The 14458-nt window shown below is 37.7% G+C and overlaps 1 protein-coding gene across 2 annotated transcripts in view; it reads left to right on the plus strand.

Moving 5' to 3' along the window:
• fam107b (family with sequence similarity 107 member B) overlaps positions 1 to 6186 on the plus strand; it is a 28074-nt gene extending 21888 nt beyond the window's left edge. For both annotated transcript variants that reach the window (XM_066723981.1, XM_066723980.1), the window contains exons 3-4: positions 4646 to 4799; positions 5156 to 6186. In XM_066723981.1, coding sequence (XP_066580078.1) covers positions 4646 to 4799; positions 5156 to 5275 — 274 coding nt within the window. In that variant the 3' untranslated portion in view covers positions 5276 to 6186. The remainder of the gene's footprint in view (positions 1 to 4645; positions 4800 to 5155) is intronic.
• Positions 6187 to 14458: the final 8272 nt, after the last annotated feature.

Here is a 14458-nt window from a genome sequence, read left to right on the forward strand (position 1 = left end):
CCAATTTGGAAGCTTTTTCAATGGCTTATAGTGGAGTTGTTGTGCTCAGTAATATTCATTGAGAATAATAATGTACCAAAACTAAAAGGGCCAAGGTAAACAGTCACCACGTAAAGAAATGAGCTCAACAACCGTACATAGATCTGGCAAACGAGGAGAGTTAATGCTTTGAGATGCTGCTCTTTACCTGAGGCAATCCGGGGATGTAAGTGCACTGGGATATTTTGAGTATACCGTGTCTATATGAATGTATGCATGTATGTACAGCTAATCTGATGTTTGTCATGAGAGTGTGTCTGGGCCAAAAGAAAAATTAAACCTCCCTTCCTCCAAAACTGACTCCCCACCTAACAGGGCCACAGTTTTCACATAATATAATAACAGTCAGACATTAGAAGCCAGGCTGGTAGATATAGCTGTTCTTTAAGATTTATGCGGTAGGATTTTTTTTATCCATGAGACTGAATGACTGATGGGGCGAGTCACTGAGTGGAAGATTTTAATCAAAGTCTGCGTTTGGGGGGGAAGGGGTTTGGATAAATCTATAAAGATTGTTTTATTTCAAACAAGACATCGTCATGAAAATTGAATAAACGGCAATTTGCTTTACATCAATAAGAGTGCAGTTTGTCCATAAATATACATTGTTCTGAATTTTAAAATTGTGGCCTTTAAGATTAAATATGTCCAATGTGTACATTGTGAAAGAGGTGGCATATTGGAGTCTATATCCAGATATCACTGATTTATTTAATATTTATTTAAAAACATGTTTCACTAGCACAAATATTTTATCTACACATAAGATGAAATGTACTTGCATACGTACACATGGTGCTACTCTACCCACTGTATCAGCTTATCAAGGATGTGTCTTTACAGTTTCTATAATACTTTGAGATTTTATGAGGAATTGCAATTCCATGTTAAAACACGCCCCTTACAATACAGAGGTGATTGAAGGATACGTTTTGTTTTGCCACTGTACAGTATATATAGTGAAAACCGAAAGTACATTTGAAAGGAACACTTTCATTAAATTCCTCAGTGTTGTATAATATCCTCGGGAAGCTCACTTGAAGGTGCAGTTTTTTCTCATGTAATGATGCTAAACACAAATACAGAATAAATCAGAATTAAAATAACTGATTGCCTTTCCCCTGAATTGAACCCTATTGAAATATCAATGGATGACCTTAACAGAAGAATGGAATTGAAACATTGTCTGGGAGATGACTTGGAATTAATAAACTGCCCAGCCTTATTGATACGTCCTGATGTTTGCAACTTGAACCATTGACGCTGTACTACTTGTCAAGGTGTGTTATTAATTAAGAGCAAAAAAAAAAAAAAAAAAAGTTCCCTGTCTTCCAGCATTTTAAAGATTCCTCTGGGTTAACAAATAGTGGATAAATAAAGTTTTGAACATTTTGAACACCCATCTCTGTGCTCATATTAAGTTGAAACTGTATCATATGGCTGCCCCATTCAGAAGTCACATTTCCACTATGAAATCCAAAGCTTCAGGCCATATTGATCACTGTGAAAAACGTTTTGGAGAGACTAGAAAAATCGAATCGCTAACACAGGAAACAGAACAATCACTTTCGATCAGTGCTGCCACAGAGTTGCTGCTTTCTCTCATACCAGACGCTTGAACACTTTTGACTGTGCTTCCTTAGTGGGCATTCACCTATGATGCCATCCTTTCCACAGATGTTTTGGTCAGACAGATGATTATGTAAGATTACACACACTGTGGTTTGTTAGTGACATTTTAAAATGGTTTTTAAATAAGAACATCAGAAAGTTTACAAACGAGAGGAGGCCAATCGACTCATCGTGCTCGTTTGGTGTCCATTAATAACTAAGTGATCCAAGGATACTATCCAGTCTATTTTTAAATGTTGCCACATTTTCAGCTTCAGCCACATCGCTGGGGAGTTTGTTCAGATTGTGATGACTCTGTGTGAAGAAGTGTCTCCTGTTTTCTGTCTTGAATGCCTTGAAGCCCAATTTCCATTTGTGTCCCCGGGTGCGTGTGTCCCTGCTGATCTGGAAAAGCTCCTCTAGTTTGATGTGGTCGATGCCTTTCATGATTTTGAAGACTTGAATCAAGTCCCCAGGTAGTCTCCTCTGTTCCAGGGTGAAAAGGTTCAGTTCCTCAGTCTCTCAGTAGGACATTCCCTTCAGACCTGGAATAAGTCTGGTTGCTCTCCTCTGAACTGCCTCTAGAGCAGCGATATCTTTCTTGAAGTGTGGAGCCCAGAACTGTCCACAGTATCCAGATGAGCTCTAACTAGTGCATTGTACAGTCTGAACATCACTGCCCTTAATCTCAATTCTACACTTTTGACAATATACACTAACATTGTGATTGCCTTTTTATTGCTTCCCCACATTGTTTGGATGGAGGAAGTGAGGAGTCCACATCGACTCCTAGGTCTTTCTCAAGTATTACTTCAGCTAGTTCTATTCCTCCCATAGTTTCATTATAGTGGACATTTTTGTTACCTGCATGTAAATCATTACAGTAATGTAGGCTTCAGCTTTGTTAATAAATCATATAGTTAATACTGATAGAAAATGCACTTGCACTTCCTGCTTCATACATTATGACTTATCACAGTCATAGTCTCATCTCTCTGTTACAATAGTCTTTTTTAATTTCCATTTGATGCTGCTGCTTTTGATGGCATTATAACAAAACCGACACATGGAAATTAGAACGTTGATCCACAAGAATATATTTCTCAATCTGTGCAAGCAGAATTTTTCATTATTTTTCCGCTTTTTAATCTGATATGTCCCCAGTGTAGTCCATCAGATTGTAATGTCATTACTGAACTTTTTGGGGGATTAAAAGACTGCCGAGTTGAGCACAGCGCAGAAAAGTGAAATCAAATGTTATATAAGCTAGATTCAATTGATGGAGGATTTTCGGTTAACAGAATGAACTCTTCTCCTTGTCCTCAATTACTATTATTGCTAATTTCAATATAAAAAAAGTGAATCATGCTGTAATGGAATAAGAATACAAAACTATACAAATTAAACAGAAAACTTTGTATAGTTAAAAAACTTAAATAAAGTGGGACAAGTTCTCCTATGATTGTGTTCCTCTTAAGTATTGGGATGTAGTCATAAACACAAAACATATACACCTTTGTAGTAATCCTGACGCACGTATCCCGTGCTGTACTGAATACAAGGCCCTACGTTTTGCCTTGTTGAAATAATAGTTTAAAAAGTGAAGTCATACAAAAGGAAGGGCTCTATACATAACACATCAATTATTGTACATCCTCGTACATGGAAAGCTTTTGAGATTAACTGTGTGAAGGTAAATTACTTTTCTTATTGTTTCTCCCCCCCTGTTGTTAAATAGTAGAATTATATAAATGACTGCTAGCAGTTTAATGGTTTGCCCTGCATCAGTATCACATGCGACACATACAAGCCTCCAGGACAACAGTGGACTGGTCGATAGACCTGCCGTGCTATTTTTATATTGTATTGCATAATGGAAGTATGATATAATAATGTTACATAATTACATTTTGTTCTCAATATCCGATGTACTCTATATAGAGTACCTGTCAAAACGAGTGGTCTACTTTAAGAATAAAACCACATTAAGGAAGATGTGTCAGTGGTCTCCTTGACAACCCTTTAAACTAACCACAAATGCAAAATCAGAGATGACTATTTTTTATTCTTTTTGAGTTCCACATTTATATTTTTATGTCCTGTATAGTATAAGTAGACAGATGCATGCATACATCAGGACTGATTATTAAAAAAAGTCCTGAACAAATAAAATAAAATATAAACTAGTTCAGCTGTGTGTACAATTAGGCAGATTCTGTTCAGGCGGAACGCGGACACCTCTTTTGTCCATCAAATTACTTGCCCGTGTAACAGATGCGGGGTCTTCACAAACATGTCCCTGTGTGCGTCATTGTTTACAAATAAATTAACATTTCTAATTCTGAGTCTGGATTTAAAAAACTGGGGTAATCAGGGATATGTCGAAGTGGGAACTGGTCATTTGTATTACATAACGTTCCTTGTAGCTATAAACATACCAGACAAGCCTCTGAAATTCAGTGAATGAATGTTTGTTTTCCTCAGTTTTCTTCTACATTTTAAAAGTATTTTTTTTTTTCCATTTCTCACATTTTGCTGCATTAATTTAAAAGCAGTGTACATTTTCTTACTGTTTGTTCCTGTATTGCTTCTCTTGCTTTTTAATTGATGTCACGTAGACACTGGCAGAAAACACCATGTGCATGTGCCCAGTATCCATGCATTGTGCTGCAGGACGATCTGAGCACATGGCATCCAATGTGTAATCACAATGGGCCCTATATCGGGGGTAGCCTCCAGCACAACACATCCCTGACTTTGTTCAAATTCATTACAGCTGGGCTTAAACTTGCTATTTCATATGAAAGAGACCTTTCTTTGTCAATATTCAGGCAATGGTTAGATGAAATTCTGTGCTAATTCAATATTCCATTTGGAAATGTACAAATAGTAATTTAATGTGCAACTTAAGGATTTTAATGTTTTTTGTTTTTTTTATCTAAGACTCTTGGGAGCACTATACTAATTGACGGGTTCCTTCATTTGTGATTTTCAGGGGCCTGGCTCCTCAGAACAAGCCTGAACTGCAGAAGGTGATGGAAAAGCGGAAACGGGACCAGGTGATCAAACAGCAGAGAGAGGAGGAGGCCCACATGAAGAAGAGCGACCTGGAAATCGAGCTCATGAAGAGGCAGCAGAAACTGGAGCAGGTGAGGGTGCTGCTCTGTGCCGAGAGTTTCCCAGGCATCGTTTTAAATCTAGAGGTGTGAATTGAAGGGGGTAAAATTCTCCATATTCGAGTGACCCCCTTGGCTCCTCTATTGGCGACTCCATCTGTATCAAATACTCTGAATGTCGCTATTGATGGACAAAGAGTGAGTTTAAAAGTTTGAAGACAAATATGCCGATCCAAAAGTCAAACGACATCGTTTGGCATGACAGTGGATTTGATTTTGTTGTTGCACAAAAACAAAACAAACGTATTAAATAGCTGTTGGTGACTCACATCAGGAAAGTAACGCCTATCTTTCTTCTTGTTTATTCTTGCTGTTGTGGTTTTTTTCAGCTTGAACTTGAAAAACAAAAAAATGAAGAGGAGCAAGAAAACACCCCAGAGTTCGTCAAGATGAAAGGAAACCTGAGGAGAACAAAACAGGAAGAGGAGCAGCAAGAACACGACACTTAAAGACGAACGGGGAGTCCTTGGCACATGTTGACAACATCCACAGTCTGGAGTCTTTTCCCAGTTGTCTAGGTCTTGTATCCCTATAAGCAGCAAAGAAACTGACTTCCTAGATTAAAGGTCCCAAGCAGCTTGCATTTTGGGAAGCTTTCCAGTATTTACTTCTTCATTTCCATTGAGAGCGGGCAGCGAGAGGAGGACCGACCGATGTGCCGCAGTTGAAAGCAGTTGAAACTGTCCTTGGTCACCTTGAGAACAGAACTTTGAAACCAGAACAGAGAAATGCTACTTTCACTTTCCAGTTTAAGGATGGAAACTGACACTGGATGAACTGGTGGAACAGCACTGAAATATCTGTAGGCCAAATTCAGTGCTGTTACCACAGTCTTATTTATGTACTATTCATGTTTTTGTGTTTGTTTATTGCATACATAGGAGGTAAAATGTTAAGAGTTCTTTTTTTGTGCATTTTTTTAAGCTTTGCTTTTTTCTGAAACCAGAAGGGGAGCTGTTTGACTGTGTGATTAACTTTGCTTGCTTTTCTTTCTTTTTTTTTATCCTTATCCCCTCAGCCAAGCCTGTTTTAAGTTTTGGTAGTGAATTTGGGAGTGAATTTTCCTTTATATAAATACATATTTTTGTGTTGCTTTTTTAATAATAAAAAAAGTATATATATAGGTTAATGAGAATTAGGTTTTACCCATGCCAATATTTCTATCCACACATTTGGTGGAGTTTTAGCTCTTTGCAAAAGGAGGTAATTTAAAGAAATGCTGTGATAATTGTGAGTTTTGTTGCAGTTCTGGAAGGGGATTTAAATGTCCCTGATACACATAATTCAATTACTAACCTGCTTTCTATTCTTCCCTTTTTCAAAACATTGTATTTGAATAAAGATTATTTTACAATGTTTACTTTCTGGGGGTATAGTTTTCAAATCTTGTCACCTTGTAAAGCTTTTCTAAACATCCAATTGTTTCATGAAGGAGAACAGAGTTAATCTTCTGACCATACTCTTTGATAGACACATACAGCAACTCAGGAAATCTTACATATGAAAGAACAATGACACTGCAAATGTTGCTGATGTAAGCAAGTTCACCGGCCATGCTTCCTGCAGGTTTAACCTTCTCACTCCCTCTTCCAGTTGTCACTGAACTATAGGAACTTAAAAAAATTTCAGATCATGCTAAAAATATAGATTGTATTCATTCTGCTTAGTGCTTTATCATTACTCAGTAGTGTTCGGGGGGGAAAACTGCATTTTTGGTTCTCCCCTTTGGTAAAACAAATGATAACATAGTTTATTTGTATTTGGTGTATTTGAATTAATATTAAATTAGAAATCAATATTGAAAGCTGGTAACTAGATTAAGAGTTTGTTGTTCCTGTTAGCCTCACTGAAATAGTTTTGCACAAGGACCGCCCGAAGATGGCATAAAACTGCTGCATTGTGCAGTAACTAGCTTGAACAGTGAGTTATAGTAAGAAGAACAGACAATATTATATAAATGACTAATTTTATTCAATTAGGCCTACCTCAGTCGATAATCTGATTTGTCAAGATGTATAGGTTTGTAGCCTAATGTTACCCTTTGTTAATACTGAATTCAAATTAAAGAGATGTCCAGATGTGCCTTATTTTTCTTGGACTTAGTTTTCTTCCAGAAGAACAGTAAATACCTTAATTTTTTTTAAACAAAATGTACTATTTAAAACACAAAATGAATGTCTTGTGTGCCCCTGGCAACTGGTCCACTGTGCTTTCTAAAACCTTTTTATAATCCCTTTACCAACGGGAAGGACGCTTTAATTTCTTTTTCATTGTGACAGTGTGTGTGGAACTCAGCTACTACCTGGAAAGCTATGATCCATAACTTCAGATACATTGTGCAAACAATCACCAGGACAGAGTGGAAAGGGTTTATGATAATATTTATTGATTATATTTATGTATTCATTATATTCTAATGATCATTGTTGGCTGATGACGGGAATCCCATGTTTCACAAGTCCTCCGTAGGATGGATGATGCCTCACTGGCTCTAGGAGAGGAAGCAAAGAAATAATGTCAGTATGTGAATCTGTTCCCCTGCAGCACTGATCTGAGTTACAGGGCATTCTGGGAGTCCCATTGCACTGCAGCAAGTGCTCCTTCCTCTTCTAGTTCAAATACCCTTGACAAACACTGCTGTGTTGGCTTTGATGCATGAAGCTGCACCACTAGAGCTGTAAATAAGGCTGTTTCCACTGGACACAAACACTTAAGTCTCTACTGGCAGTGGGGCTTGCTGTGCCCCCTGTAGCTGCCCTGGTCTGAACCAGTCTGTCCTGCCCTTCAGCTGCTGGTCCCTGTGAGCAGGAACTAGAGCTCAGCCCAGCCCTTAGTGCGCTGCTTTCCTACAGTAAAGAAATGGATATGAACTAACGAAGGGGAATGCCAATGCTTGAACGCATTCCTCTACAGCAGTACCCCCTGTGATATCTGTATCTGTAGCCCCTCACTGTGGCCACCTACCTCCACCCCCTAGCTCTATCCTCTGCTTCTGTGCCTCCGCACTGCCTCTGTGCCCTCTCTCTCCCAGCGCAGGATCAGCTGGTACAGGGGGGAGTTGACGGATATGAGGGGCTCCCATATGTTCCCCTCCAGGTCCACTGAGCCAAGGGGAGAGGAGCTGCTTGCACAGGGGGCGTAGGCATAGCCACTGTGTACCTCCTCTATATTGGGGAAGGTGTAGGGAGGGGGTGGCATGCTGAGATCCAGACGGGGGTCAGAGGGCTGGAAGCGGGGGTAATTAACCCAAAGATCAGCCTTCTGGAGCTCTGTTAATAATAAATAAATAAAATCAGACAAATAACTCACTGTAACTGTAAGTGCATCACAATGTACACAATGTAGTAGTCTAGCAACTAACAGAGCACAGATAAACATTTTCAGAATACAATATACTATATACTCATGAATATGTTTCAGCTTCAGTATGGAAACCTCTATGTAACTTTTCTAACATATTGACCAATTATAAATATTGTTTTATAATGTACGTTAAGGTTACATAAATATTGAACACTATTGAAACAAAATCTATGTACAATGCTTGAAAGAAGAAGATGGAAGAAAACGATAGCTCTGCAACAGCGTCCTCACCTGGTTTCATTAAACCTCTCACATCCGGGTCTTTGACAAAAGCGTGTGGCCCTCTTCCACGGCTCAATTCGCTGAAACTCATGGTCGATTGAAGCTGATCTTAATCCAGGAATCGCCTGAAGCTGAGCTGTGCAGTCAGTGAAGGACTAAGAGCTTCTCTCTCTTAGTTATGACAAGTCAGCACATCAACATTAAAGAAAAGATTTGTGCTGTTGCCTTTTAACCAAGGTTCTGTTGTGGGAACAGATTCCATTACCAAGGCAAAGCACAGTGTGACGTCATTCATTAGCACCACTCACCCGTTTTTCATAGGTAATATTCCTGCTTAAGTAATATTTAGGCAGTGGTGTAAACAATATTCGGCAGTTACAATCGAGAAAAGTAAAAATACTCAAAAACGTACTCCAGTAAAAGAAAAAAGTCCCCCAGTCAAACAGTCCTTGAATGAAAGTATAAAGTATATACTTCCAAGCGTACTTAAACACCAAAAGAGCAAATAAATAGTGTGATTTTAGCAATAACGTGACTATGCATGTGTTTGTGTGTGTGTCTTCTAAAGGGGGCACACAAGAGATTCATTTGACCTTTAAACAATCAATATTTTTACTGTTCCTTGCTTTTATCTTGAAGAAAACCACGACCAACACAAATAAACGTTATTTAGGCACAGATCTGGAACTTTCTTTCATTTGTATTAATTATTAAGAAAGGGTAACGTTAGACTATAAACATAGACGTCTTGACAAATCAATCGACTGCGGTAATCGTATAAAACGAGTCATTGAAATCATATTTACAATTTTCTTACCGCAACTCACTGTTCAAGCGAGCTAGTGCAAAATGTGGCACTTTTTCATGGCATCTTTGGGCTTAGGGAAATGTAGTAGAAAAGTAAAAGGTGCATGTAAAAGTAGGCTTTAAAAAATAAATACTTGAGTACAAATGCAAGTACAGTAACGGGTTGTGTACATCCTTACTTTACACCCCTGTAGTGGACCAATAGTTGTCATTAGGGATATGAATACATTGAGAACAGATTCATATCATCCTATACAGTGTATATTATCATTATTATTATTAATCATTAAAATATCCAAGGTTAACAAAACCAACACGCTCGACCATAGAGAATAAATACACTTATTTCGTGGTTAAGGTTATGGTGTTTTTACTTGTTTGTTATCCCGTCTTAGCCAATCAGATGACAATTGATAGAAGCACAATTTGTGTGAGCGCTTGATAATCATTAATGTAGACAAGACTATAATTCGGTCATATCAATCATTTGTGTTTTGTATCAAGGTGGTTTAACCAGATAAAAGTATACTAGTCGTAAAACTATTTTTAAACCGAGATAAAGCGTCAATGATATGTCATGGGAGGGGCTGACTGGCTTCGCAAGAACTGATCTTGATCTTTGATGTGAAATCAGTGCAATATACCATTGTATTGCTCGGAGCAGCGCCATTGCCGTGCATGCTACACTGAAGATGAATATTGATGCACAACCGCACAAACACAGAGCCAGTCAGTGTCTTTGGGCTCTTGCACAAGTCAAGAACAGCTTTGAGTCTCAAAAAATGTACACACATGAACAACTTATTTGGGTAATAATCAGTTTATAGCATTCAGAGCAACAGTTGTGCCTTATTTCAAAAGCAGCACTGGCAGGCAAAGCTGCATATATTTTGTTTCGAACTAGAAACAAGGCTCTGTAATTTTAGTAATAGTAATTGTCAATAAATAGGCTGCTGATATAATTCAACTATGCTTACTTATAGTGCCAAACTTAATGTACTTGCTTCACACCTAGCAGGCTAATATATTTTGCGGTACAGATGCGTTATATTAAATCTAACAGAATCTACTGTGGACTTCCTGCTTTTGTACAAGTGTGTTGGTTTGTTTTTTAATACCTCATAACACAGAAACAATGTGTTAAAGAATTAGTCAGTATGAGCTAGGGTAAAGTGCTGTGCTAAAAGTGCCAAGTCATGCTACAGATGACAAATTACTGTGGCAAGACCATCACTAAGCTGTTGACGACTGGTATTGCCAAATGGCTTCAATGAATGTGACATCCTTCCTATGTTCTGAGGTTGTAACATATGTGGCGATACGCTGTGAATGAGTGACTTTCTGTTACTTTATCTTCGCCTTTCAGTGGTGCTGGGTTTTGTACCTATTGAGCAAGCATCCTTGTGATGCGTCTTTAGAAACCACACAACTGTAGTGTCTAAAGAAGAAAGGGGTGACCGTGTGGCTTTAGATTGTATTGCAAGTAAGAAAAATACAAATCTGTAGAGTTGCATATTGTACTGTAATCCCTGACTGTAAAGCGCAATTGTTATACTATTCTCTCCTGCAGCCTAATAAGGGATTCATTTCTGTAGCTCTCAGTGACATGGTCATGATATCAATTAATACAAGATTACAAGGTAAATGTCACATTGAAAGTACATCACATGGTCCACTAGATGATGCTGTTTGTCAGGGAATCAGTGATTTTGGCCAGATGCATTGATGTCACTGATGATCGTGTCAGATATTGTTCGTGGTTGTGGATTTAGGTTTCGTTGAAGCAGTCTGCTTGTTTTCTTCTTGTTAAATCTGTCTGTATTTGGGTTTCCTGTTTGAGATGATCAGTGTCAGGAGAGGAGCGGGAGCTCAGATTGAAAAGCTGTTCTGTATGGTTCTGACCTTTTCCCCAGTATAGTTCATTTTCAGCCCCCCATATCATTGACCAAAACCACAATGTATGTCACATTACATCGATACCATCTATATAATTATTTCTATACTATGTAGTATCAATTTCGGGTTAGTATGCATTAAACTTCCTATATTTGGCTTGTATTTGGTACAAGATTATTTAATACATGCAAGTATTCTTCCAAACTCTGTTGGGAATCAGTTGTCTGACAGAGACTGATCTTGACTGATTGCTGAGTCTCAAATAATGTAGACATTGTTTAAAATGAAGAACATCCCTTTTGGCATTTTAATTACTTATATTATTTTTGTCTTTGTTCCTAAGCCTTAGTAACCACCAATTAAGAATTAGATTAATTCTCTTTTTTAACATTTCATTTGTGTTAACATGCAATTTGTGTTGTTCTTGACACATTGTAAGCGGTTTGCCCTCATATGCAATAGTCCAACCTGATGGGTAAACCATCTGCATGTTTATCGCTTCTCTAAATGGAAATTGTGGCTTGTGGGTCACTGCCTGCACCACTGCTCAACCTCTGGTACCTTTACAGTGTATTTCAATTTTACAACTCAGTTCTGTTCTATTCTGTTCAAACCCCAACCGCATTCCTAATCCTAATCATACATTAATTATACCTAAATATATGTGGGTTCATAGCATTGACCTGGACAACGTTAGATTAAATATGAAATTGTGCTCATGCCATATTATGTGAAATAATTGCATAAGTTATGTCTGTCTAGCCATGATCAGGTCTTAAGCTCTAACTACATATTTCATCCACGAACAGCAGAGTAAATCAGCGAGTGCCAATCTCAGTGTTCAAAAATCTAAATTTTAATTAGCACTGACTCAATAAAACAGTTCAGTTTTGCGGCACTTGGTTTAATTGTTTATGTAAACTGCATTTGTTTTTAATTGTCCCATTATTGATACCACTTTATTTAAACAGACATGCCATGGATGTTTTGTTTCTACTTTTTAAAAATTGATTTGCATCCCTTTTTTAATGAGTGAAGGAGTAAGCTGCCACTTTAATACTTCAATACACTGCTAGTGGTGGATAAATCCAAACTGAAAGATGTCGACTATCAGTGTCTCAGATTTAAGTGGGAGCTTTCGGAGGGATAACAGGATCTGAACCAAACCATTTGAGAGTGAAAAACTGTGTGTATATTTATACTGTGCAGTTTATAGCTTCTGGTGAGAAATCCGCTATTCACTGGTATAGTCTTTATCAGTGTTTGCTAAAATGTGTGCACAAAACATTGAGGTCAAGGTGTAAAAAATTTGAAGATATCCTTACTTCATGCAGACATATGTCCAGAATATGTGTTATTCATTAACTGGAGAACGCTTGTTCCCAGGAGTTTTGTTTAACTTGGTAAAATGGTTTTGGACCGTTTTAAATTAGGCAGGCAAATCAAGTTCAATGTATAATGCATGCACTACTATGAACCTTGTTCTGTCATCCTAAATAGAAAACTTACACAGAACACAATGCGAAAAGTGCTGGGCAGGCCTTCTGTGATATGTCGATTGTGTGACTGCTGTATTATGATTATGAACACTTATACTGCATTTACAATTATAAATGTTATCAGTTATCATTGCTGTGTGTGGAGAGATTACACTGCAGACAGACTAAAGGTGTTTTAAGTCACTAGATACTTGGAAATGTTAACGAATAAGGTCCATAATTCACTCAATTAAGCAATCAATGATCTGCATAACACAAAAACCTGTGGGCCACCCTTGATGTAGAGGATAGACAGAGGATATGTGATGCAAGTACACAAAAACAATTACAACAACCTTGCTTATTTGCAGATGTTTTGTAAAGGTTTTAAAACCATATGCTGAAAGTCAGTTTTCTGTTATTGTAAACAGCTTAACCAACGAAATTGAAAAATACGTGAAAACAGGTGCAGATGTGCTTTGAAACTTAAACTTTGCTTTCAAAACGTTGAAGGCATAATTTCCTGTGCTTGTGGTCTGTGGTCTCTGCTGACCAAGGCCAGTGTAAACAACCACATGTTTACAAGAAATCACACAGCAGCAATATAGTAGATGCTTCACAGATAGTTCACATTTTTACTTGTTTTCAAACTATATGTGGTCAGATGCAAAAGATAATTTGCTTTAATTTAATCAGACACAAAATAGAGGCAAAAATGCATATGTGTAACCCATTACACCCAATCCATTACAGTATAACAACGGTGAACAGGAATGGTAAAACAAATAGAAATGTATATTTAAAAACACTAAATAATTATAAAATCAGCAAACTAAATTATAATTGCTACAGCAAATGGATGTTTTGCTGCCAGATTATACAGTAAGCTACTCGCACTGGCCTTGTAAGAAAAGCAATGCTTGCAAATGAAACAGACAACCTTTCCTTGCAATAAATAAGTTTACCTAGGCAATAGGCAAAATCGGTTATTTTCAACACTCATTTAAATATGTTGTATTAAAACATCCCGCCTGCACTTGACAATAGTCAGTCATTGAACATCATCACAGCTGTAGTCAAATTGAGTGGACACCAGGGGATAAAATTAACTTTTTTGGCCACCAGCCACTGTGTCTGGTAGAAGGTAAAAACTTACCAGCCACTTGGTATTTTTACCAACCAAAGTCAAACAGAATCACCAGAAATAAATGTGTGGTGAACATGTTAAAACATGACATTTATTCAGGTAATTAATCAAATCACAATAAAAAAAGCTAATCCCACACCTGTATAGACTCTGGATAGAAAAACACATGCTCCCACACACTGTTTCTACTTGCAAGTGTTACAAGTATTGGTCTTTGACCAAAACACTATATTCTATTGAATTATAACACTTGAGAGACTATCTCAAGTAGAGACTGTGCGGGAACATCTTTTTCAAATTAATCAATCACATATGCAGTAACATGGCAGCTAATGGGGATCTGTATAAACACACTAAACTAACACATGAGAAGGGGTTATATGGTGACACATTATTGCTCTTCATACTCCTCTTCCTCTTCACTGCTACTCCCTTCTCTGGGTTTCCGCACGGTCATTAAAAATCATTACATTTCAAAGTATTTTCCTTAAAAGTCATTAAAATGATTGGTGTCATTAAAAGTCATTGTTTATACGCTACAATGTAAAAGTTTGTCTCTCTCTCTCATCTGCAGTCTGACCACTGCTCTCGCATAACCTGACACCTGCCTTATCATCTGAGAGAGCTGCTGTGGATTACTGTGGATTACTGTGGATTACTGTGGGTTGGGTAAAACACAGAACCTCTAGGGATGATGACAGCAGTGACGTGCTTTCCAC

This window comes from Amia ocellicauda, chromosome 15 (assembly GCF_036373705.1).
Source record: "Amia ocellicauda isolate fAmiCal2 chromosome 15, fAmiCal2.hap1, whole genome shotgun sequence".
Taxonomy (NCBI): Eukaryota; Metazoa; Chordata; class Actinopteri; order Amiiformes; family Amiidae; genus Amia; species Amia ocellicauda.